The 24344-nt window shown below is 36.7% G+C and overlaps 3 protein-coding genes across 6 annotated transcripts; 1 reads left to right on the top strand and 2 right to left on the bottom strand.

Moving 5' to 3' along the window:
- The first annotated feature begins 233 nt into the window (after positions 1-233).
- Positions 234-2778, top strand: LOC132205121 (methylthioribose-1-phosphate isomerase). The gene is made up of 6 exons (XM_059633999.1): positions 234-666; positions 729-964; positions 1021-1229; positions 1641-1849; positions 1949-2105; positions 2169-2778. Exons 1-6 carry the CDS (start codon positions 529-531, stop codon positions 2300-2302), a joined length of 1083 nt encoding a protein of 360 aa, XP_059489982.1. The 5' UTR covers positions 234-528; the 3' UTR covers positions 2303-2778.
- Positions 2779-2816: 38 nt separating this feature from the next.
- Positions 2817-20199, bottom strand: LOC132205119 (uncharacterized). 4 transcript variants are annotated; one of them, XM_059633997.1, is made up of 5 exons: positions 19934-20199; positions 5163-5555; positions 4721-5080; positions 4019-4159; positions 2817-3706 (listed from the first exon to the last, which is right to left on the bottom strand). In XM_059633997.1, the coding sequence occupies exons 1-5, from the start codon at positions 19960-19962 to the stop codon at positions 3592-3594; spliced, it is 1038 nt and encodes a 345-aa protein (XP_059489980.1). In that variant the 5' UTR covers positions 19963-20199; the 3' UTR covers positions 2817-3591. The 4 variants fall into 4 exon arrangements, with proteins under 4 accessions (XP_059489980.1, XP_059489979.1, XP_059489978.1 ...); XM_059633996.1 differs by lacking the exon at positions 19934-20199 and adding an exon at positions 11994-12183 and having other exon boundaries at positions 4019-4156; XM_059633995.1 differs by lacking the exon at positions 19934-20199 and adding an exon at positions 11994-12182.
- A 585-nt stretch (positions 20200-20784) lies between these two features.
- LOC132205489 (sorting nexin-4-like) lies at positions 20785-22873 on the bottom strand. The gene is made up of 9 exons (XM_059634562.1): positions 22710-22873; positions 22516-22631; positions 22060-22388; positions 21877-21995; positions 21686-21823; positions 21416-21626; positions 21230-21362; positions 21054-21168; positions 20785-20994 (listed from the first exon to the last, which is right to left on the bottom strand). Exons 1-9 carry the CDS (start codon positions 22764-22766, stop codon positions 20944-20946), a joined length of 1269 nt encoding a protein of 422 aa, XP_059490545.1. The 5' UTR covers positions 22767-22873; the 3' UTR covers positions 20785-20943.
- Between the last annotated feature and the right edge of the window lie 1471 nt (positions 22874-24344).

Below are 24344 nucleotides of genomic sequence, written 5' to 3'. Positions count from 1 at the left end.
CCAAATCTGGACATTGAAAAAAACGTAGAGATATTGCAACATAATTTTGATTTATGACAGCTAAAAAGACCATACAATTTTACTGAGAGATATTAAGATCTTGAGGAGATAAAATTTAATAGAGATATTTGGTTAATTCAATTGATTTTTTTGCTCCGAAAGTGCTTAAAAATTTCGGCCAATTTCAAGTGCTTGACTTGTCCACGAGAGATGTCAGCACCAAAAAAGGCAGAGCTGCTGATAGTCATGGCTCGCCTTTCGCTCTAGATCCGGTGTGCTGCAAGTGTCTGTGATTTACCGAACGTTATCTCCGTCATTGGCGAGAAAAAATTCGCATTGGTGCGGATTAATCGGACAGAGAGACCTGCGCCGATTTACAACCTGGCCCTTGGCTGCCGCCGGCGATAAGATAAAGAAGAGACGATGATGAAGTCGGCCGCCGGCTGCCCATCCCACCTCTCAGTTCTGTCGTGGATTTTCACGTGCTAGTTTTTCAGTGACTTGTAAATAATATACTCGATTGCCAAAATGCCTGCAACTCTGCAGTCCATCAAGTACGAGAGCGGCAAGCTGGAAATTCTGGACCAGCTTTTGCTGCCGTCCAAGTCCGAGTACATCGCCATCAATGGAGTCGAGGAAGGCTGGCAGGCCATCCATTTGATGCAGGCAATTTTTAATTGGAACACCCTTTAATGCGGCAGATTTATTAATATCTCTCAAATTTTCAGGTCCGAGGAGCCCCGGCGATCGCAATGGTCGGTTGTCTAAGTCTTGCCGTGGAAATGATCAACGAAGAGCTGCACGATAAGAAGGTCCTGAGGCAGGAAATCGAGGGCAAACTGAATTATCTTGTATCTGCTAGACCGACTGCTGTCAACATGAAAATCGCAGCTGAAGAACTAATAGCTCTGGCCAACCAACTGAGCAAAAACGAAGAAGTCTCAGCCGAGCAAATGAAAGAACAGTATGTAATAACTTATTGAAATTAAGTTCTCTCAGCTGAAATTTATTTATTTTTAGGTTTTTGAGCCACATAGAATCTATGCTGGCCAAAGATATAGAAGACAATATGGCCATTGGCAAACACGGGGCCAGTGCCATAATAAAAACGGTTAGAGACAAGAAGAATGTGAGGATCCTCACACACTGCAACACCGGTTCGCTCGCCACTGCTGGGTATGGAACAGCGCTTGGAGTTGTTAGGTCTCTGCACGCAGAGAAACGACTCGGTACACACTTTTGAATGGTTTCCTCAACTAACCATTTTATTCTTAAATCTGTCTTGTCCAATGTTTGTTGTTTTTAAGCTATTCAAAAATTCCAACTTATTTTCTGCAAAGCCATTTTAAAACATGCATGAGGTATAATTTTTGACTATTGAATTTTTCTAAATAATCTTGATTACTAAAATAACCATAAAACAAAAGGGGAGATCAGTTAGATAAGTTTCAACAGAGTCAATCAAAGAAATTCTTTTTTTGATTAATTTTACTAAACGTGGTTGAATTTATATGATTTCACAATGCCGAAGTATTTAAAATTTCACTTGCTTGATTTTTTTGCAATCTTATATTTTAATTTTAAAATATATATGTCACACTTTTTTGTAAATTCACGATTTCCTTTCCATCATTTTGCAGATCATGTTTACTGCACTGAAACACGGCCTTACAACCAAGGCGCCCGACTTACCGCCTTTGAACTAGTGCACGAACGGATCCCAGCCACCCTGATCTGTGATAGCATGGTAGCCGCCCTAATGAGGGCAAGAACCATCACTGCTGTTGTAGTGGGCGCGGACAGAGTTGTTGCTAACGGAGACACAGCCAACAAGATTGGCACCTACCAGGTTGGTAGTTGATCCAAACCTAATTAATTAGTCTAATATTTTTAATTAAAAATATAATATTGGTTCAAAATTTAAAATTTTTGCAATTCATTTTGGCAGATTGCTGTGATTGCCCGTCACCACTCTGTGCCTTTCTACGTTGCCGCCCCCTTCACATCTATCGACTTCAAGATTCCTAGCGGAGAACACATTGTTATCGAAGAGCGACCTGATTGTGAGATGACCTGCATTGGCGAACATAGGATAGCAGCATCAGGTTGGTTTCATACAAAATATGAGTTCCATATAAATTTGACTGATGAAAATGTGATTTTTACAGGAATATCAGTATGGAATCCTGCCTTTGACGTAACGCCAGCTGAACTGATAACAGGAGTCATCACTGAAAAGGGAATTTTTGCCCCATCTGAGATCATCAAGCTGAAGCCAGAAGAAAATGGACCCGACGCGTAACTCATGCTAAAAGCTCACTTATCCTCTAGATACTAGCCTGCATTCTCTATTTTATGTGTTGTAATAATTAATATAATTATGCCTCTTAGGTGTGTAGCTTTCGAAAAAAAAAAACTGCAGGTCAGTTCATGGAGCGTAGAGTAGTCCATATCTAGCAAAACATTGTCAGAGAAAACTTGATAGGCATTTATTTTTAAGTGTTGGAAACATTCAACTCTGGACAACCCCTACCTTTTTTAAGGTGTGCCATGGATGGTTGATTTTGGCCGAGCTTATGATTTTTTTACCACTATTTAGTCAGATTTCAGATGAGTTTCCTATTTCTGATTGTTCTTCCTCTGCGTAAATTGTAAGGAGAAGTTTTTGATGTTAAGTAAGGAATGACAATTTATATCTGTGTAAATGTTGTCGAAGCTTTGCATTAAAAGTGCCTATGTGAAACATTAATAAAACAAAGCTCTTGATTATTGCTAAAAGTATTGAAATTTTTGTTGTGTAGGAATCATGCCATAGAAACTACACAATTTTGTTTCATATTTTATTGACAGCAATTTTACATTAAGCAATATTCTTTTATATTCTTCTTTTCTCATTTTTACCATGTTTTCTTCTAAAAGATTTAATCTTATGATTTTTGGAGAACTTGTTTCTGCTTTTATCACATCAACTTTTTACAAGCTAACAATAAGTAAAGGCTCACTAGACAGAGGGGGATTGATTTTTATATATTTGATATTAAACAGCAGTTTAGAACTTGTTCGATCATTTGCCTCCTTCTCAATGTAAAATCTACCTCATTTAACTACCATGCACTCATTTTTATTTAGTCATTGCTCATCAAACAGTTAAGCAACATTTTGATGCCCTGGCTCTAAAGCATTTTAATTTTTACAAAAAGGATTATCTTCAAGCATGGGAAAATTGAAAAGAAAATACAATAGGTCACTTTTTAGATCGACTCATTTGTATGATAAAATTGCTTAAAATGAAACCTAAAAGTTAAAAATGTTGCCGAGTTTCGGCAACAAGTTTATTCACAATTACGAGGTAATTTTTCTCTTTCTCACTTCCTTATATCCAGCTAAAATCCAAAAGGGATTTTTTTCTCACTGTTCGTTCGAGCAAAGGACGAAGGCAGTCTTTGTTTAAATCACTGCGGTTAAAAAAAATCACACACCAGACACTACAACTTACACCCGATGTCCCAAGTGTTTTGTCCGGTGCACCTGCACCACCATTAGCTAGGACTGTTGCGGACGCGGCCTAGTCAGGGTGCCAACGCGAGCTGGTCATCCTACTGAAGATTCGCTAGCAGGAGCCACCATTCGGATGGTTGGGGGTGGGGGCCTTGGGGGTGGAATGGCTGGCACGGTTGTCGGGGAGGCAATCTCAGCCATTATACACCTATAAAAATAACTGCTGTTAATTTTTTCAAAAATTAAATAGAGAGATTTATTCTTATTGTGTTAGTCGTAAAAAAAAGATCAAGTATAATATTCAATAAATCAAATAAATTAAATGTTAAAAATCACAGATCACTTCACTCATTTCATTTTTATAGATCTTTTGTTTGGATTTTGATATAATTAATTGCATGATTAGATATACAAAGTTAAAGCTGAAGGATCCTTTTGAATTCCATTGCAGTTTGCACAAATTTTTCCTAACAGTGTAAGCGCTAGAGTGTGTCAATATTTGTGTGCATAAAGATATCACCTTTCAAGAGCTGCCCTTGGTGGTGGAGGCGATGGTGTGCGTGACATTGGAAAACTGGCGACTTCTCTTGTGATGCTCAGCGACCTGATGGAGCCAAAAGTCTGATCCGGAGAAAGTCGGGCCGTCGGAACCAATCCACTGCTGCAGCAAAACACAGAAAATCAATCGTCTTTAATATGATATAATTTTTGTAAGAAATATAGAAATCCAATACTTTTCGTGCGTTTTCAGCAGGGGGAAAACAATACATTGTTAATAAAGCAAACACCTGAAATTTCCGTGGCGCACGGCAATTACTTGTTTTATTGGTTTTTAAGGGGACTATTTTTGGAATGTTTCGTGCGCGCTTCAAATGTAGGTGAATATTTGATACCATAAAACAATTCCCTTCCTAACTCAATGCAATAATTATAATATCGTCAATCCTCATGAACTACCACTTATATTTTTTCTCTCTGAAATAAATTAACTATAAATTAGAATAACCTACCAAAAGTATAAGCTAAAATTTCTTGTAACAAGTTGCAAATATAAAATAAAATTTCATTTTTCTCTTTAAAAAATTCAGAAATTGATAAGAAAGTAAAACAAAAATAAAAAAATATTATTTTTCATCGTGAACTAGTTTGCAGGAAAAAATGAAGAAAATTAAATTTAAAATACATTGGAGCGTTGTTATTTTAATATTCATCTTCTGCTAACCTGATTGAACCTGATGGCACCAGAAAGGGTTGTGGTGTGGGGCAAGGACTAGCTGTGACCACAACTTCCTTGCTTGTCGGCTGGTTGTTCGTCCACGGCGAGCAAAGGCTGCTTCGGGCACTGGTGTGCGAGCTATGTGGACACAAGGGCGCCTGTTGAGGGTTGATGACGCTGTCCGCCCTCAGGCGAGGGCCAAGAGCCTCTTCATCATCCTCTCTACTGCGGTGTCTCCAACATGACCAGGTGCTCTCTTCATCGTCGTCCGCAATCAGATCCGAGTCTTTCAAGTTTGCGGGGTAGAAGTCGCCGTGGATGGGGCAGTGGAAGCCCACGCGGCGCTGACGTTCCTGACGCTGTGCTCTAAAAAAGGACATGGAAAAATTAGCATTTTTTTAAACACATAAAAAATAAAATTTTAATAGCATTGCAAATATAAAATTACCTGCGAGTCAAAGTGCACAAAAAGACACCCGCTAAGAGCATGAGTCCTCCTACAACAAGACAGGCAGGACCCAGGACACGTGAATTTTCAGTCATTTCAACGCGTTCAACATAGGTTGTGGCCTCCTCGTCACTCTCCTGGCCGCGGTAGGCGGCCGCTGTGAGAACGGCGCCGGCCAGCAGGAAGAGGAAGCCAAACACGGGCAGGGCCACCCTGCAGTTGGCGGCCACCAACACGCCGGCCACCATGAGACCACCCTCGATTTTTTCAACTCGGAGCCGCGACAACAGACGTCGGCCAAAACTGAGACGGGCCCTTTTGCTCACCGTCGAATGACGGTGCGCCGAGTGCGCGTCGTGCGCTCCCGTGCTCGGCACCGCGCCTTCGTCAGGCCTGAAACACACACACACACAATTATTTGAAATTTTCTTTATTTTTCAGATCGAGAGAGACAAATGGAAGAGAAAAGGGTTACATTATATTAAAAACCAACTTTGGAGGACGAGAACTGATTTTGATGTTTTTATTTTTTTATTCTAATTAATTAAATTCTCTCATTGTCAGAAAATTCAATATGAGATATTCGATAACGCAGTTGAATGGTTGAAATTGAGAACGCCTAGATTTTTGTTAATATTTAATTACTGTTAAGAGATAATTAATATTTTATTGATTTTATTTTTGATCATAAAAATTATTAATTTGTCACTTTTTTTACTTTACATTTTAAAGCGTTAAAACTTGAGGGTTTTGAGGGGGGGGGGGGAAATATTATTTATTTAGAGTTGCAAAAAATTCTTTTCTTTGGATCAAATAAATTATAAAAAGATTTGCGCTTATTTTTCAAAAGTTTGACTTCTTTTCAATAAGAAAGTTATATTTTATAGTGAAGAAATTTTACAAACCCGTTTTCAACACTTTGTTATTTTTATCTTGTTAAAAATTTATAGATTTTGGTGATATTAAATATTTCTTTATAAATATATTATCACACAATCGGTTCTGTTTGTGTGTTTTTTTAACCTAACAGATTGTATTAATATTTTGTTCAGCATTTTATTTTAGCTGAAACTTGAGCAAGTTCAATTTCAAGGACAATGCAAATATGCAGAAATAGGAAATGGCGAGCAAGCTACTCCCGGATTTAAAGCTTGTTTGCCAAAAACCCTTCAGCTAATAACTTTGAAGCCTAAAGATTAAAGATGAGTGTGGCCCAGACAAAACAAACACTGATGAGTTTTGCAATTAGCCTCCTTGAACAGAAGCCACAAACGACGACAAGGAGATTAACATGGTCTATCTAGGCGCCAACAAACAAGACGCACTAGTCTCTGCTATACTTCTTTGCTCCGAACGAGCAGCACAGGTGGACAAACAAGCGAATCGATCGAAAGAGAAATTATGTCAATAAGCTTTAATCAAGAAGGTTTTGACCCATATTTGCTCGCATATAAATATTGACAAAAAGCATGTGCGTAAAAAGTTTATTTTTTCCAGAGCTTTTCACTCGTCAGCAGTCACCGCAGTTTGTAAACAAGTCGCATCAAATATTCATAAAGTTCGACTCGCTGTGCGCTAAATTTAGTCTGCAAATTAGCCGAGGTGCGTGTTAAAATGCATTCGTTTAACCTCTCTTGCTGGATGATGAGAGATAAAGAGAATATAACAGGTCGTTGACCTCCTCGCAACACGTAGCAGAGGAAAATGATGAACTGAGCATAATGCATTTCGAAGTGCTGCCGATAATATGTAGTTGGAATTTTTATTTGCACAATAATGTGAGCGAGAAAACAATGGCGCTTTTCTTTTCATGCAAATCGAAGGGCATTCTTTTGCACCTTTTTTGTTATCCATTTGCGAAAGTGATGTCGATTATAGTTTTGTTTTTGCTGCTCATCGACAACGATCTCTGCTACTGACATATATTTCCCGGTCACGTTTCTCCTTCCGTGCATGTGCGCTTTTTCCGAATGTCGGCGCAAATAATCAATTTTTGCGCCCACGCAGCAACTGTGCTCTCTATTGTTATCGCGTAACAAGCGATTTGTATCTTAATGAGAAATGAGTAAAAAAACAAGGAAATAAAATACTTCATATAAAGCTCTCAAAAAGTGTGTCAACTGGCAGACACACATTTTTTTTGCGTTCGATGACTTTTCCAAGTTTCTACCGCTTCCGCATCAGCTGAGGAAATCAGCGGCGAATTAATGTAATTTAATATAAAATTTATGCTACCGTGCTACTATAATAATAGTTTATTATTCATAATAATAAAAAAAATGTAAAATGCTATTATCAATAACCCTGAAGATTTATTTTTGATCAAGAAAAGTGCATTAAAACCAAATCAAAGCGCTTCAATTTTTTTCTGTTTAAAAATCGCGTTATGCTGGGTGTTTGAAAATTCTCAGACGATCAAGATTAAAACAGAAGCCCAAAATAGATGGACCAAGTAAAAAGGAGCAGTTTAGTTCAAGGCCAAGTTCTACCCACAAAAATCTAGAAACCCGGCCGGTAATTTGGCTTGTGATTTACATAAATTAAGAATAAAAAATAAACAAGGTTTTTTTGTTATTCTTCTAAGAAGTGATTTTGAAACGGGATTTATTTTGCTTGTTAGTCTTGCTTTTTTATTATAGGGATCACACTGTGGAGCAAAAGGAGGAGGCTCGGGATTCGCAAGGGCCGCAAATAGATTTAAAGTCGATTGGAGAGCTTCTTCACTTTCTCCGCACGTGCTGCAGCTCGTTTTGGATCAGTCACGTTGACAAATGCGTTTGCTTATTGCGAAGTCTTTACAAACAATACATGCATGTAAATAAGGACTGAAATGATTGTTATGCTCAATTTTGCACTCTTTCGAATAAAAGATTTCTTTGGAGAAAAAAATACTGCATTTCCCCTTTGAAATTTTTCGCAAGTGTTCATTATTTTGTAATTCACATCATCCAAGAATATACAAGTAAAAAAACCATACCTTAGAAGTGTTTTAAGTAAGTGCAAATGTGGACGGCAGCCTCCAAAACATGGTTTTCAGAACACACACACAATTCATTATGGGCTCTTTATTTACGCGATGACATTGACATCAAGTTTATTTCTCTCAAGGGTGATTAGTAATGGGTATAATTAGTAAAAACCGAGGCGAAACTTGTTATTTCGAGACTTTTCATCAGCTGTGTATCAAACTTCTTTCCGCGTCGGTTCTAGGAAGGCGATCATATAAACATTTGAATTAGTGAGGCTTTTGAACTTTGGTAGAGTTTGTTTAGGAACCACATGTCAGCAGATTTTGCAAAATATTATTTTTGTGGTAAACCTTTCTGAAAAATATAATTATATATATATTCTAGGAATAATAAAGAAATTTATGCAGTTATATGGGTTTTTTTACAACCTTTTAAATTATGAAAGTTTGAAAGGAAAAGTTAATCATTCACTTAAGCAAAATTAATTAGTCCATTAATCAAAGGTATGGAATTGGTAGAAATTTAACTGAAACAAGTTTCAATCATTATGATTTAAAAAACAAGGACGAGGAAAATTATTATTAACGTAATTATGTGGAAATTTCGCAATGCTGGAAAACAAAAAGTCGTAAATTTTCAGTTCTTGGCGTGGCAGTTATTTGCACGCATAGCCGTGACATGAGCACGACTTCCTCTCTGCATAATTTGAGTCAACGGAAAAATTCACGCCACTGCAATGAACGTTTTGCTCCTGTTTTACGACTCTAGGGACAAAACGCGCACTTAAGATATTTCCACATGAAGTTGTATGATAATCGATAAACACACGACCTTCACAAAAAAGAAAATAAAAACAGAGCCTCTGAATTGCTCGGCGGGACTTGATTGCATGTAAAGAACAATAAAAAATAGTGATATTTTTCTCGTCCGAGAGCGAAATGCTCATTTTGAAATGAGAAGAAGAAATGTTTCTGTTTCTGTACCATTCTTGGCAAGCACTCGAGAGACGCACTCTTTTCCACCACTACCAGCTAAAACACTTCTCGTGCTACAAATTGCGAAAAAAGAAGAGTAAAAAGAGATCTGCAAAGCGCGGCCCGGTGCCAAATAGGACAGGCCCCGGTTGGGTATAGAACCAGGAAGGACGTTGCTAAATGGGGTTGATCTATGGATATTTTGGGCGATTGATTGACTTTCATGAGATTTGTTCCACCGATTAACTACGGGCGCTGAACTTTGCTCTAGTTTCAACAGAAGCGGCACCAGGGGTGGTGCGGGCCGGTACTTTATTGTCATGCAAATGAATTTGATAGTCACAAGACTCGGCGGCAGCGGAGTCAACTTAAAATGCCTTGCACTGCGTTGGACTCACGTGATGAATTATACATAAATACGCCTGCTTTTTGTGAACTTTCAAGAGAAATTGTAATAGTGACTTCCATTAAGACAAATTTACGACTGTAAAAAATTACTAAAGAAATTCACAGTGTAATAAATTTATTTATTTTATTATTTTTTTTTATTCTTAATTAAAATCAGTTTTAGAACCGCTTTACAAGAAGCTAAAAACAAAGAACTGAAAAAAGCATATAAAATTAAAAAGAACAATAAATATCAGTATTTTCAATCAATTAAGTATTTATAGCTGATTTTAGAAAGGACTTATGTAATTAATTGAAACTCTTATTTTTAATTTTTAGTAATATAATTTCACTATTTTATATCCGCAGTGCTCGTCATAAAAGTAAAATAATTCGCCTGTCAGGCGGCAGCAAGTAAATTTTTAAAATTAAAAAAGATCAGATACGGCGCCACCTTGCACCGTCTCATGAAAATGTTATTCGCCCGTCTGCTAAGTTTTCTGCCTCTACTGACTCTGACCGCTGCTTGTTTTTTTCCTCAGCTTTATCCGATTGCGCCTCACGCGACATGCTAATTTCATTGACCTTGGTGAGGGTCTCCCAATAAAGAGGCAGCAACCGTTCTATGGTCAAGTGGTGGTGCTGCCTCGGCATGAGCTCGCCGAACCAAAGGGATATAGATCCATCTTGTGTTCAAGCATCCATTGTATTATTGTTCGCCGCCGCCGCCACCACTGAATCGATAATTCGCATTACCATAATAATTCATCATTGATTTAATAGCCCGCATGCTCTGTCTTGTTTTGCTACCGCGGCACAGCTCCTGGTAGACAACACAACTTCTCTGTATAATTAAATGCAATTCAATCTGTGTGCCGTAATTGCACTATTTTCGGAGAAGTTTTAAATGAAACAGACGGTCGGGCACATTTTTTTTAACATCATTCCAGATATGTTTTGAAAAATTAAAAGTTGAAATTGGACATGGCATAGTAAATTCGTTTGACTTTTAAATAAAAAAAGAGTCTTAGAAATATTTACGACCATAAAATTTAGAAAAATAAATAAATTAACAATTCGTCTATATCTTCTTCAATTTTTATTTACTTCTTAAGGAATTAAAAAAACACGCAAGCTTTTTTCGTCTAAATTTGAGCCTAAATTTTGATCTTAAAAAAACATTTGCTCTTTTACCACAGTATCTGATCACAACTATCATAAGTTTTAGTACCGAATAAAATTATCTAGGTTTAGTTTGCTTGAATTTTTCTATTGATATTACGTGATATTTATTTCATTGTTTTTGTTTAAAAGAATGTAGAAGTTATTAATGACCTTAATTATAAACTTCAATGACATTACATCAAAGTGCGAGAGGAATATGATATTGAGTTATTAAAGTGGATCAGTATCAACATCTCATTAACAACCAAGTCTGATTGTGCTGAAATGTTAAGACCCGCCGACGAAGCATATCGTTCCAATTAGAATGTAATTAGTCTATTTGCGATCCCTCTTTGAAGTAACTAGCATACGGTGGGGATTGGTTGTACCGTACATTCAACTGCACATCTAGCTCATTCGATGCCTCTCGACTCCATCCGCCGACAGTTAATTATCTCTGGCCAGAAAACGGAACGGATTATTTTCAGCGTTCAATGCTCTCTCGCGGGCGTGTGCTTTCGCTTGCTTTTTACATTTTAGCGACCGACCTGTGTACTCTATCATCTTTTGTGAAGCTTTGTGTACACAAAAAAAAAGAGTTGACTCCGTCATATGGCCGGCGATGACCAAGCGGAATATAAATTAAAATCCGACGGCCCTTTTAAAACTCCGCGTCTGTTTACGTCGTCGTGTCGGATTATTATTCTGGTCGTCGCTGCTCCTTGCCAGGTCATTATTTATGCAGCTTGGCGCGTTTAATTGCGACTACATGGCAAGCACCCATGTAGCGGCGCGATTTAATTTTGTAATTACGTTCTTATGCGACGATGAACCTGACGGTTTCATTCCCGAGAATCAAGGCTGAGCCAAGAGGGAATTTAATTTCAGGGAAATGCACTTCCGTGCTTTTCAGCTTGAAAATTAGCTTTTGTCTTCAGAAATAAGTTGGATTCTGTTTCTTTGAAAATACAACTTTAGTCAATGAATAATTATATTTTGGTACTAATATTTAGAAAATTTCAAAACACAATGGCTTAAATGACTATAATATAAATGCTAATTTATTTTAATAATTAATAATTTTATCTTTAATAAAATAATAAATTAACATTTCAAGAAAAATATAGTTTGTTTCCACCAGAATTAAATCACTTTTATTAAATATTTCATGTCAAATTAAATACTCAATTTTTTTTAAAATCATTGAAAAATAAACTGTTCTTTCCTGTGCCGTATAATAAATTTGTTCAACACAATGAACTCGCATCAGACGGAACTTTCTCTATGCGAAATTTTGAAGCGTGAAACTTCAATAATACATTTTTTAAATCTCTCACCAGCCGCACTTGGAGTTGTTGCAATCTTCAGTTATGATCCACGGCGGGATGATATTGTTGTTGCTTTTCTCCTCGGCGGTCGGATAGACCTGCATTATTGCAGCTCACACAGATTACGTTAGCACGCGAGTTAAACGATCAGGTGCACATTGCAGCTTGGATGGAACTGCCGGCTCTGACACTCACAACAGAGAGCGCCGCTTCGGCGGTGAGCACCATCGGTCGCGTCGTGAGTACCATTCGCGTGACCAGGTTGCCATCTACGCTCACCTGCCGCAACTATACACCAGCCGACACCCGTCGGACAGGTGCAACCCGCCACTGGTGACTCACGTTTCTTTTTTACAATCAAGCAAAAAGTAGCAAGAATTGCTCATATTTTTTTTTGCAATTATTTTTTAAGAGGAAATGAGTCATAAACCTCGAAAGTCGCACATATGGAGAGGGAAAGTTGTATTATTTAAAGTTGCAATTAGTAACTGTTTCAAAATTAGTCTTATCTGGTCACGGTTAAACAGACGCTTCAAGTATTGTCAAGATTGTGGAAGATTTTTCAAAGATAAGTGCAGCCAAGGCTGAAAGGAGCAAGTTGCTATGTAATGTGTGAAGATGTCGAGAAATAAATACTGATTTTTAATTTAAATGCGAAGGAAAAAATGCAGCTGAACTCATTTACCTCTAGTTAAAAATTTAAAAAATTAAGGAGTAATTTTGAAAAAGATGAATAATTTGTAAATATTAATATTAATTTTCTAGTTATAAATCACTACGTTAAGCCCCTAGACCAAAGAAGAAGAGAATACAAACATATAGCGATCAAAGTAATAAGAAAAATTAATTTTGTCACCAAAAGTAGCACTTTTTAACTTTTTTAAGAGAGAAAATTTTCTGATTTAAATGATGTTTGCACAACTAATTGATTTTTTTTTATAAATTAGAAACCCAAAGTTAAACTCCGTTATAATTTTTTTTTCCAAATGAATTTGTCGGATTAATTCTTAATTATTTCTCCTGTACAAAAATTAACCACATTTTGCAAAGATATATCATACTTTGTAAGATTTGACAAAATAATCACACAAAAAAGATTTTTGTTAATTTAATGTTTGTCAAAAAGTGGTACTTACTTGCACCATCTAGAATAAGAGTACGGCAGGCAGTGATTGCAGATGAGAAGGTGCAGGATAATGTCAATGCAACGACAATCACGGCGATAATACGCGTCTCTCTTTTTTCATGAGCAGTGGTCAAGGCTAACGTTCAGCGGCATGCATAAAACAAACCTGTTCTCTGCAGGCGAGATAATAACGCGCCGGTCTGCGGCAACGCTTACACGCTTTTCTCGCGTGCTTATTTAGTTACGTCTGCGTTTAAATGCATTACTTTGTCGATAGGATCAACGTTTTTCGGCTGTATAATACACCCCCTTCCCCCTTTTTATTCATGCACGATGACTTTAATCTACAAAGTTAAAGTGCCCAAGTAGGGAAAATAGACTTCGTGGCGCCTGGCTGGTGTGTGTTTATTTATTATGAAGAGCAAATATTTAATTTGGCGGAAAGTGGGAAGTGATCAGCGAAAACGACAGGTGTCTTTACATTGTGAGTTATTTCCAGTCGTCCGGGAAAATCAGCTCTAAATATTGCATGTATGTATGCATGGAGCTTGAATGACGCACACAAACACAAGCGCGCTTTATTCCGAATTGGCTTGGCTAAGGCAATCGATTCTGGTGTGAAGGGATCCAGAGAGTTCAGCGAGTTTTCGGGTGGACGTCACTGGTCTCTCTCTCTCTCTCTCTCTCTCTCTCTCTCTCTCTCTCTCTCTCTCTCTCTCTCTCTCTCTCTCTCTCTCTCTCTCTCTCTCTCTTTTTCTAGACTCGCTATTTGGTTACTTCTTTATGCACCACAAGGTACGCCATGTGAGAGTGGAGCATGCAAGGAACCATCAAAACAAGAGCGAGACGACCTTGTATGTTCCCAAAGGGCACCGACAGCGTCACAAAGCTCTTAAATGGCACCGATGCGTGTTTCGCTGTTCTCTGGGCCGGGTAATTACCCCTGCACAGGCCTAGCTCTTCAACTATGACTTACAAAGTTTCTTTGATTTCGAGGACTTTAATTTTGCATGCTGGTGCGTCAAACTTAAAATTAGTAGAACCGCATTCTTGAAGAAGTAACAAAGTTTGTAATTTGGAATTAATGACCACAATCAAATTTCATAAAAAAAAGATATCTGTCAGTTACAAAATTCATATTAATTTTTTTTATCATTATTTATTTATCATTTATTCATAATCAGAGGAAAATATGGGGTATTATTATAATGCTTACTATTTTTTCATAACGAAAACAAATTGTTTGAATTTTTTCGTTAGAGCTAGTTAGCTTTATTATGGATAAAATATTTTTATAGCATTTTAAAGGTTCTCCTCTCATTACTGTAAGTCAGCCAAGGACCTCTGCGTTGGGTGACTCAATTGGGGGTCTTTTTAATGTTTTAGCAAAATTCTTACTAGGTAGTTAATGAAGGTCTACAATATTTTCCATTCATTTGGAAAAGAAAACTAGGCATGAGATCTTACTGGTGGTGTTGCCATTTTTAAAATCAAACATTTCTTGAATAATTAAATCTAAGCAATTATGATGGTATAGAGAAATAAACAAGAATATTAAATAATTCTTATGCAATGGAAAATATTTTTCTTGTAAAAAATGAATTTAAATATGCACTTTAAAAACTGACAAAACTTATTAACGAGACTTTTAGAAATAATAACAAGGGTCAATTTTTGTACAGACTACGGGGTAAGTGGGATGGCGCGGGTGTTTTCTCTGCGTCATCACGTGAGCAGTCGCAATTATTATTAGATTTCCTAGTCGTCCGTGATCATGCAAACGTGTGCGTCTCTTTCATTAGTGTCGCGCTCGCGATGGAACTCCAAGAATCGGCAGAAAGTTAATAGAGCGCGCAAGAGCTACGCGCTGGGACCGCCTGGCACTTTTGACCTAGTGGCCTATTAAGCCTAAAATTAGGCCGCGAATCAAACACACCCACCCTTGTTCAGTCTGTCAGTTGCTACGGGCAATAAATGGGCAACCCCTGCATTTCTTAGAAGGAACTCCGAGGTGCACGCAGATTTTCTAGTCGGTCTTCTCTAAAATCTGCGGAGACCGAATGTTTTGCTTGCGGCGAGCCAAATGGGCCCTCAAGCTGACAGCGCATTGCAGCGCGCCAATCACTATTTTTAGCAGCAAACACAAACCAAATGCCATCGCCGGCTCGGATCTTTTTATTATTTACACACACTAGCATTCGCCGGCGTTTCCAACTGCCGGCTGCCGAAGATTTCATGCGGCACGAGACGTTTAGTAATTTCGTCTGACCGAGACGGTTCGCAGACACTCTTTTAATTGTGCAGCTTTCCTTACCTACGTGTACTTTTAGTTCAACGGAATTGCAGATCAATCCCACTGTACATAATTGATGTTTATTTTCCTACCCACTGGCCTAGTTTTCACAAAATCGAACAAAAGTGCAGTGATAGTTTAATTAAAAGTAAAGTTTCGTCGACATTTTTAAAAGATGTCAAATTGCACTTACTCAGGAATTGGAGACTTATTGGATTAAGAGCTGGAGCTTGACAAACACAGAAGCCTCACGGCGGAAAAGAACTCAACATCCAAGGTTTCTGTCATTGAACGTGTACAGACATAAGAAGCTAATGATTTTCAAACAGGAAATAAGTTGAAGAAAATAATTAACTTTACCTTTGGAGATGTAATTTCGTTGGATTATATTAATAAATTTTAATTTGTGTTACTTAGCTCTTCAGATCGTATGTTAAAAAATATTCGCACTTAAAATCACTAGATATAAGACTGAATCTATAAGCAACGGGATGATTGTACTATTTTAATTCATTGAAAGTATTTTTTTTTTTTTTTTTTTTAGATATAATTCAGTGTTTATAAAATTTTAAGATGATGATATTTTAAAATTATGAATTAATGAAATTACTGAACAAAATTATAATTTTGGCTCTGAAATCCAGCTTTTCAGCAATTTAGAGCTAACGAGTATTGACGTAAATAAGTTTCCTTTACTCATTCATGAACGCTTCCGTATTTGTTGTTCATCGTGAGTGCACATAATTTTGATCCACCTTGGCTGCTAACAAGCAGGGCGGTGGTGTAGCGAGCGTCTCAAGATCACCACTAAACCCAAACAATGGAGGGACGAAGGCCAGGCATTATCTTTTGTTAACCTACTCGTCGAATCAAGAACTTGTAGTGCCTCGATTCTGATGAGCACACGTGCCGAGACAGCAGTAATTTTTTAGCATCTCGACGTACGTGTGTTGGGAAAGAAAAATCAAAAGTGTGAATCGATTCGCAAAAAGGCACGTGCTGTTGCATGGATTAAAAAAAGGGAGTAATAACTCGTCGTCGCAGAGCATCACGTCCTTCAACTCCGGAGAGATGAAGTGAAACTCATGCATAGGAGTCAGCAAAACACGATGCACGTACATCATAAATAGGCAAACCCGCTCAGCGCGTGGGTAGAGCAGTTTGCATAGCTTCAAACGAAATTTTGGTCAGATTTTTTTTAAGTGAAGTAAAACGGACATTGTCCTAATCGAAAGATTTTTTTTAATAAAAACGAAATGGCACCATCAGTTTTGAACACGGTCCTTTTCGCATTATTTGCATGATCAAGAAAATGCGAAAAATCAGCAAAATTGTTGGAAAAAGTTCACTTTAAAAGTTTTATAATTCTTAAAAAAAATTATTATTATTTAATAATTTAAATTTTTGTTTAGTTTTGTTATAAAGCTGGTTAAGCAATTTTGCTGTTAATTTTTTTATGTTTCTTGATCATCAAATAGGGTCAAAGACCGTAACTGATTATGGTAGCTGATGTTTGGTTTTTTAATAAAAATATAAAATTTCAGCGAGTAAAAAAAGCCCCTTTTTATATCTCTTCCATGAAAGTCTTCTTGAGTTTCAAGATTTAATTAGTCGAATTTCCTATCTTATTATTAACGTTTTTTTTAAATCAACTTTTTGCAATTTTGACTTCCTCTTGGAGGTTGATGCCCTGTAAGTTCCACGTATTTTGTTGAATGCCGAAATTCAAGCCAATTTTTGTTTTTGCTTTTATTTTTATTTTAACTTCCTGTTAGAGGTTGATACCCTGTGAGTTCGACATTACTTGCCAAGTTCATAATTTTCCAGCGTGTAAATTGAACAATTTGCAAAAGAGTTGCCCGACCTTGGGCGTCGGAAAGACGCAAGCGCACCCTCCTGGTGTTGCCAAGGGTGGGCTGTTGTCGGGGCGGCGGAAAGAGCACGCAGTCGCTTATCACCACTCTGGGCACCGGCGGGCCGGATTAATATAAATAAGTGGGCAAATACTGATAAAGCAGTCCCTTTGACGCAGAGTGTGGGCCTATCTGTGTCCCGACGGGGTGGGTTGGGCGCGCACACGTCGATTTTCAATCGTCCATTAAAGACGAGAGGGCCGAAATTAAGCGCCGCTCTTTTTGCGAGTCACGACACTGGTCGATGTCTGGTGATAAATGCGCCGCTCGCGTTCTCCTTTTTTCCGGCGGCCTCTTTATATACGCCTGGTCAGGGCTGTAATTTGATTAATATTGCAAAGGGGAAGCCATCCATGGTGTGCATTGTGAATTTGTACACACACTAGTGGCAATTGGATAACACGCACGTGCGAAGGCTCCATTGTAGTTTTTTTCCAAGTTAATAAATTGCCTACGATTTGTGTAAGAAATTTACGCAACTAATGCGATAAAGGAACTCTTTGAATGCAAATATTGAAGCGGGTAAAAATATCTCTGCGCGCTCTAATTGGTTCAAATGAATGCTCCTTTGATATCTTATGAGGGCAACTCACTCAGACGCGCACTTTGAAATTGTATTGAGAAAAAATTGCCATAGAATTGTGTTTCAATTGAAAATTGAGACTGATAAATATTTATAAATAAAATAGCTTAATAAAATACTTATACTCAATCCCCAACCAATTAAATTATATTAAACAATTAAATTAAATGTCTCCTTTTACTTTTATTTAAAAATTAAAAATAATATTTTTGCGTGTAAAAGCAATGCTTTTAAAGCATAAATTCAACAAAATGCAATAATTGCATTGATTTAATCTAACTATTCATAGTTTTAAATTTAATTTCAATTAAATAGTGCAGGAAATGATATCAAATGACAATTTTGCATGGTACGGTTGCTTGTGGTTGCTCAGCATATAAATTCGGCCGGTGAAAATATTCATTATTTTGATTTTGCTTGGTCAAGAAATTTTCTTGAAATTGCCCAATTTTGCACGTTTTTTAAATTTTTTTTCTATATTTTTACAGTATATTGCAAGAGATTTTGTGATTTTATTCCTCATTCACGAGGCTGCAATTATTTTTATCTGACCTTTGCTCTCGGAATTCCAAAAATAAACATAACCCTTGTTCCACTGCATAAATTTATTCATCTCATTAAACCTCTTTGTCCCTGAATAGGTAATATCGGCAGCCAGCGCGATTTATAACTTCATTAAGGCGACGAAAATAGCCACTTTGACTACGCGGCGGAGGTTCCCCTTTGTGCTTTTATGATTGATATTCCACCGGTCTGAGCGCGAGCCAAAAGCCGGCGGTCCTCATTTTTTTATACACTGACCTTGGCAAACCAATGTTGAAAATATCCATCCAACTCGCTTTCGTGTACGACCCTTTGCAGAGGGAAATAAGAGAATAAAGAGAATTAGAATACTAAGGGCACCCATCTAACTAATAACACACACGTTACGTGTACAAGTAGTAACCGTGACCCATTTCCTCGAGAATCAGGCGTGCATTATACACATCATAAAACATATTTATTCACAGACAGGAAGAGCTACCCCCCTGCGACTCATCTATCAGAGGCACCTTCGCCACTTTCGCCCTCAGAATGTATTAGCGCCCAAGGATGGCATTGCCGAGGGATATCGCAAAAGGCAGCAGCCCTTTTCTCGGGAAATAGTGCTGTTGCGTCGTAAAGTAAGAAGCACCTGCGACCATAAGCATATCTGATAGTCCAACGCTCTCTTGGGGGCCGAAAGGTGTTGAATATTTAAAATTTTGCAAGGCTATTCACATAAAGTTTCTCGCTTAATGTTTCTGCTGGTAAAAAATAATATGCAGAATAATAAATTTTGCACAGATTGGCGAATCTTTTTGCACGCGCTAAGTAAAAAATACAGAGATAAAAGAAAAAGGGAAAAATAATAATTACGGCTGGTTGTGATGTGAGATGGCCGAGGTTTGATTTTGAGAATAAGGAAATATTATTTGATACGCTTACTGAATAGCTACTCTGACTAGAATATATAATAAAATTAATAATGGAAAATTAAAATTAGAAATTAAAAAAATTTAAATTGTAATCTTGACTACAATTGATGTTTAATTTTTGGAAATGCCAGTACATATGATTTTAAGATATTTTTAGAGTTAAAAATTAAATTAATGTAAAGGTCAAATAACAATAATGTAAATAATAATATCTTATAAAAAATTTTTAAAAAATTGTTGTTTCTTCTTTAAATTTGTTTTCAAATAGACGAGTTTAAATTATCAATGAAATAATACTATAATATTAAAATTTAATCATGCTAAATATTTTTTATTTAAATTCATTTTTAATCAGCAGATCTTAACTTTAAATAATGGTGTGCCTTATGTAAAAGTTGAGCAAGACATCAAAAAAGACATATTTCTTCATTTTAAATCTCAAAAATTAAAATTTGGGCAAATTTGATTTACTCCTGACAAGCTAGTTTACATTAATGAAGCAAAGGCTGCTTCATTGGCGCGCCAAAGGACACGGATCCTGCTTATTCCAGAAGGATTTGGCATATTATGTACTTACGCATTGACGAGCATCCCGTCGCAAGCCATGATTCAGCCGGTCGCCCCAGCACTCGCTGCTGATTGCTAATTAATCGGCGACAGTTTGGTCCTGGTGACATGCACGGTACGCAGCGGCGGACGTTCTTCGTGAGCAGCGTGTGTTTACCAGAGGCGGGCAAATTGTTCGCCAGCAGATATTCGCTCGGACCGCGACGAACCGGCATTAAAGGCAGGGCTGCGGTGCGAGAGCGAGCGAGGCGCCTGCTGGTGCGCCGTCAGATCGATATTGGCACACAACACTCCTACCCTCCCTAAACCCAGCAGGCTAGTGCAACGATAGCGCACCCTCAGCAGAGAGCAGCACTGGGTGCGTTCGCCAAGCTTCAATCCACTTAGTGTGTGTAATGCTAACGCCATAAAAAGTATTCACCATGTTATTACATTAAAATAGAACGCAGTAGTATGATTATTGGGCGCTGCCGACATGACTTAATTTTTGTAATTTATCCTTCTCGCTTTAAATGATGATTGACTATTGCATCGTTAACATTTTGTTTTAATTAGAAGAGGGATACAAATATTTTGTTATTACTAGAGGATATGATTATAAGTAATGGTACGAGTGGGTATGAGCTTTGACAACTTTTGAATAATAATTTTACGAGAAAATATCAGAATTACTTGAATATTTATGGATATCAAAATAAAAAGTTTCAACTTACACGGAGTTACATAATATTAAATATTATATTTTTTTGTATAAATGCCACTTTTTATTTGAAATTAGTTTCAACATAAACTCAAAATATTATATATTTAAAAAAAATCAAACCAAATTGCATATTTCTCCATACCAAATTTCTAATTTTAGAGACTAGTTCAGAGAAAATAAATACATTCTGCATAAAATTGTAAACTGTTTAAACAGTAGATTTTTCGTTTTTTTTCACAAAGGATCACAATTTTTTGATAATTTATTCAATAATAATTTTTATTAACATTAAGAATGATTGGCACAGCTGATACGTTTTAAGGTATACTCATAAAACAGTCTCTCATGTGGGTCCAAATGGCCACATTCTGAAAAAAATTGGTTTCTTAGAACCAAATGCATACTTATATCAATCAATAAAACAAACCTTTCGAGATGCCTTTGCTTGTAGAGTTGCGAAAGACTTGAGGGTTTCTTTCAGATCTTGATTTTTTTGCTTCTTGAACCTTTCATGATCATCAAGAGCTTCATCAGAAAATTTACTGAATAAAAGAAAATAAAAAATTAGCAGCAATTCCTGTTTAAAAGGGCAAGTTTATTTACTCGAGATCAGCCTGAGCTGTGCTGACACTGCTATTGTCCAGGTTCAATTTCTGATCCAACTCTTCCAACTTTGCCTCCCTAATCTCCTCACTATCAACAGCTCCGAACAGTCTTAACATCAGGCTTGATTTCCCTGAAATAAAAACCATTAAATATGATTGATTAGATTTGTTTTAAATAAGAAACCTTGTTGGATTCTTTGCTTTTCAGCATTTCTAGCCTCAACCACTGATTTGGCTCTTTCTAAGTTTAATTGCATCAGTTCTTGTTTTTTACAAACAACTTGCAAGGCATTTGCAAAATAAAGATACTCCTTCAGTTGATCTGCAATCAGTTCCTCCTCTTCCAGCACCGTGTCAATGCAAGTGGCATAAGAATCCATGTAATGCCCAGCTCTCTAGAAAGTTTAAAAAATGAATAAATTAATGAAATCCCAATCAAAAACTGGCAACGCACCTGAAGTCCGTCGCCCATTTCTTTCTCGATGGCACTCCATTCACTAAAAACACGGCCGTAATTCTGATGCAGTTTGTGCAAACAATATTGCTTCTCGAGCAATTTGGCTCTCACTTTTAAGGTACTGGTAATGTTCATCTAATTTTGAGAAAATGAAGTGGAATACTTTGTTAATTAAAAATTCAACCTACTTGTAAATCAGATCCGTATTTGTGTAAAATTTGGAATCGTTTATCTGAATTTGAACTTTTCAGTCTACTCGGCAAGCTCAGTGACTTCAGTTTTGATTCGGCTTTGTTGATGTAACCAGCTGAAAGTCATCCAAAATAAGCAAAATAATACAACAAAATCTAAAATATGTCCTCATATCCTACCATATTCCTTAAGTTTGTCTTGCCAGCCTTCGTTCTGCTGAAGGAAGGACAGAAAAATGGCATCCCTGGACAGCACAGGGTGTGATGCAACCCTAATGAGGAAAGTTTCCAAACTGGCCCTTCGTCTGTCAACGAAATCTGGGTCGAAGGTGTCGGAGGAGTTCGTCGTGCTATTCCAGGAGTAGACAGACTTTTTCTCAGGCAGGCAAGGGCAGATGATGAAGGGGTACATGTTGTCCAAGTACTCTCGCAGCATCTCAAACTGACTGTACCGACGCCACAGGGAACTTAGCTCACGAGCCATTGGCCACTTGCTGCCATTCATTAATCTGTAAAATTGTTTTAAATTTTAATCATGACAAATATCACGATAAAATAAAAATAAATATTTTTGTCTTATTAAAAATTCAAGATTTACATAATTATATTATATTAAGTAAAAATGCAATTAATTACTTAGTTTCAATTAAGTAGACTGTGTAGAAATCTTTTATATTCAGGGCACCATTTGCCCTCTTTTCGGCCTCAGTCACCAAAATCTCGAGGTGCTCAATTAGCGTTCCGGTCATCACCTGCAAATAAAATATTCCATTCATTCCACACCATATGGAATCGAAGCTCGAAGTGTCAAAATGACTCAAAAATATCACCTCCTCTTTGGACTCATCAGCAGAAGCGCCCTCAGGATTTTCCGGCTGCTGCTCCATTTTTGTGTCTGAAAGGTGCGAATTCAAAGAAGCAGATAGTTCCGAAGTGGCTATTCATCAGTTTTGTTGTTTTCCCCAAGCGCCATGACCCACCTGCTGGCCGTCACAAGAGTCACGTGACCCGCCGAGTAGTAGTAGTTGTTGCGCTCGACGCGAAACGGCGCTTGCGTGTGCTCCAAGCCTAATATGACATGTAATACTTTATGGGTCCAAGGTCCAAGACACAAAGTTGTCCCAAGAGTTATGTGAATTGTGCTGTTGGTAGAGGAAAAAAAATGACTGAAAGAAAGAGGGAAAAGATTAGAATAATCGTCTGGAATATTTATTTATTTAAAATTGTTTAAAAAAATTAGTTGTTTTAATTGCAGTTGTTTCTCGATGGATTGTGTAAATCGTTTATATTATTATTTTATTGGAAATTATATTCGCCTTTTATTATAATATCACAATAGTCAATTTACAAAACCTAATCAAGGAAGCTGCCGTTTTTAAATTAAAAAAAAGAACACAAAAAACCCTCAAATTAAATCTTTTTTTTACAATATTAAACACAAATTTTTTTAAGACTATCGTATTTTGCACAAGGTTGCACAAGGTATTTAAAATATTTGAAGCCTTATTATTGTTAATTTTTTATTTCTTATTGTAGTTTCTTTGTCCAAATTGTTACATATCACGTTGTTCGATTGTTTAAAACAATTAATTTGAAAGAAAAGGAATTGTTGGGCAAAACGGCACCACAAGCAAGAATTTTTCTAAAACTTCCAAGTTCATAATATTTTATGCGTTTTTTATTAATATTTTGATTAATTATCAATTTATAGATCCTGAGCATATTTTCATTAGCTTTGATTGACGAATTGGATAATTTAATATCATGATGAATATTAAGTAGAAAGTTTATTATTAAAAGTTTGTTTGATATAAAATTGTGAAGTTCTGACTCACAAAGATTATGTAATTAGAATAAATTTGAATTATTTAATTTCTATTCAAAACTGAATTTAAAATTTTAAAATTTACATATATTAATTACCTTGACTCGTAATTAGATATTATATATCAAAGCGGCTGAAAATTGAATTATAAAGCCACAAATGATTAATTTGATAATTTCGTCAGCTGAATATTATTAGGATTATTTTATATTTTATGGTAAACATATTCATATTGGAAAGGCATTAATATATTATGTTATATTATATTATTCTATACATACATTTACATAAAATAACTATTTTAAACAAAACGCAGGAGGTATATGAGCACAAAAAGCAAAATGCGCGTCGTCGCGTGATTTTTGGTTCCAAGCTTTTACAAAAAGACCTCGTCTCTTGTGCGTTGCGTGAGCCAAGTTTTGTGGAGATATAATAAAAAAATACGCTATGCTTCTCATTGTTAGGCAAAGTGGAAGCAGAAAGCGCCGACAATATTAAAAATGTTATATTCATGTTATTCCAAGAACCAACCTCAGAAAAAATCTTTTAAATTGGGACTAATCAATATTAACGTTATAGTAATTCTCTGAAAAATATTTCAAACAAAATTACTTAAAATTCAATTTTTTTTTTAACAAAC

This window comes from Neocloeon triangulifer, unplaced genomic scaffold, assembly GCF_031216515.1.
Source record: "Neocloeon triangulifer isolate White Clay Creek 2 clone unplaced genomic scaffold, ASM3121651v1 ptg000002l, whole genome shotgun sequence".
In the NCBI taxonomy this organism is placed as follows: domain Eukaryota; kingdom Metazoa; phylum Arthropoda; class Insecta; order Ephemeroptera; family Baetidae; genus Neocloeon; species Neocloeon triangulifer.
This window is presented reverse-complemented; position numbering and strand designations above follow the sequence as displayed.

What these genes read in the sequence shown, in the direction of transcription:
- LOC132205121 (XM_059633999.1), top strand. Translation starts at nt 529, where the DNA reads ATGCCTGCAACTCTGCAGTCCATCAAGTACGAGAGCGGCAAGCTGGAA. An exon ending in GCCGAGCAAATGAAAGAACA is followed by an intron (nt 965 to 1,020) that starts GTATGTAATAAC and finishes ATTTATTTTTAG; the next exon opens with GTTTTTGAGCCACATAGAAT. An exon ending in GCACGCAGAGAAACGACTCG is followed by an intron (nt 1,230 to 1,640) that starts GTACACACTTTT and finishes ATCATTTTGCAG; the next exon opens with ATCATGTTTACTGCACTGAA.
- LOC132205119 (XM_059633995.1), bottom strand. Translation starts at nt 12,088, where the DNA reads ATGCAGGTCTATCCGACCGCCGAGGAGAAAAGCAACAACAATATCATC. An exon ending in GTGCCATCAGGTTCAATCAG is followed by an intron (nt 4,160 to 4,720) that starts GTTAGCAGAAGA and finishes GTTTTGCTGCAG; the next exon opens with CAGTGGATTGGTTCCGACGG. An exon ending in CCAAGGGCAGCTCTTGAAAG is followed by an intron (nt 3,707 to 4,018) that starts GTGATATCTTTA and finishes TTATTTTTATAG; the next exon opens with GTGTATAATGGCTGAGATTG.
- LOC132205489 (XM_059634562.1), bottom strand. Translation starts at nt 22,766, where the DNA reads ATGGAGCAGCAGCCGGAAAATCCTGAGGGCGCTTCTGCTGATGAGTCC. An exon ending in GTCTACTTAATTGAAACTAA is followed by an intron (nt 22,389 to 22,515) that starts GTAATTAATTGC and finishes ACAATTTTACAG; the next exon opens with ATTAATGAATGGCAGCAAGT. An exon ending in AGACAAACTTAAGGAATATG is followed by an intron (nt 21,996 to 22,059) that starts GTAGGATATGAG and finishes GATGACTTTCAG; the next exon opens with CTGGTTACATCAACAAAGCC.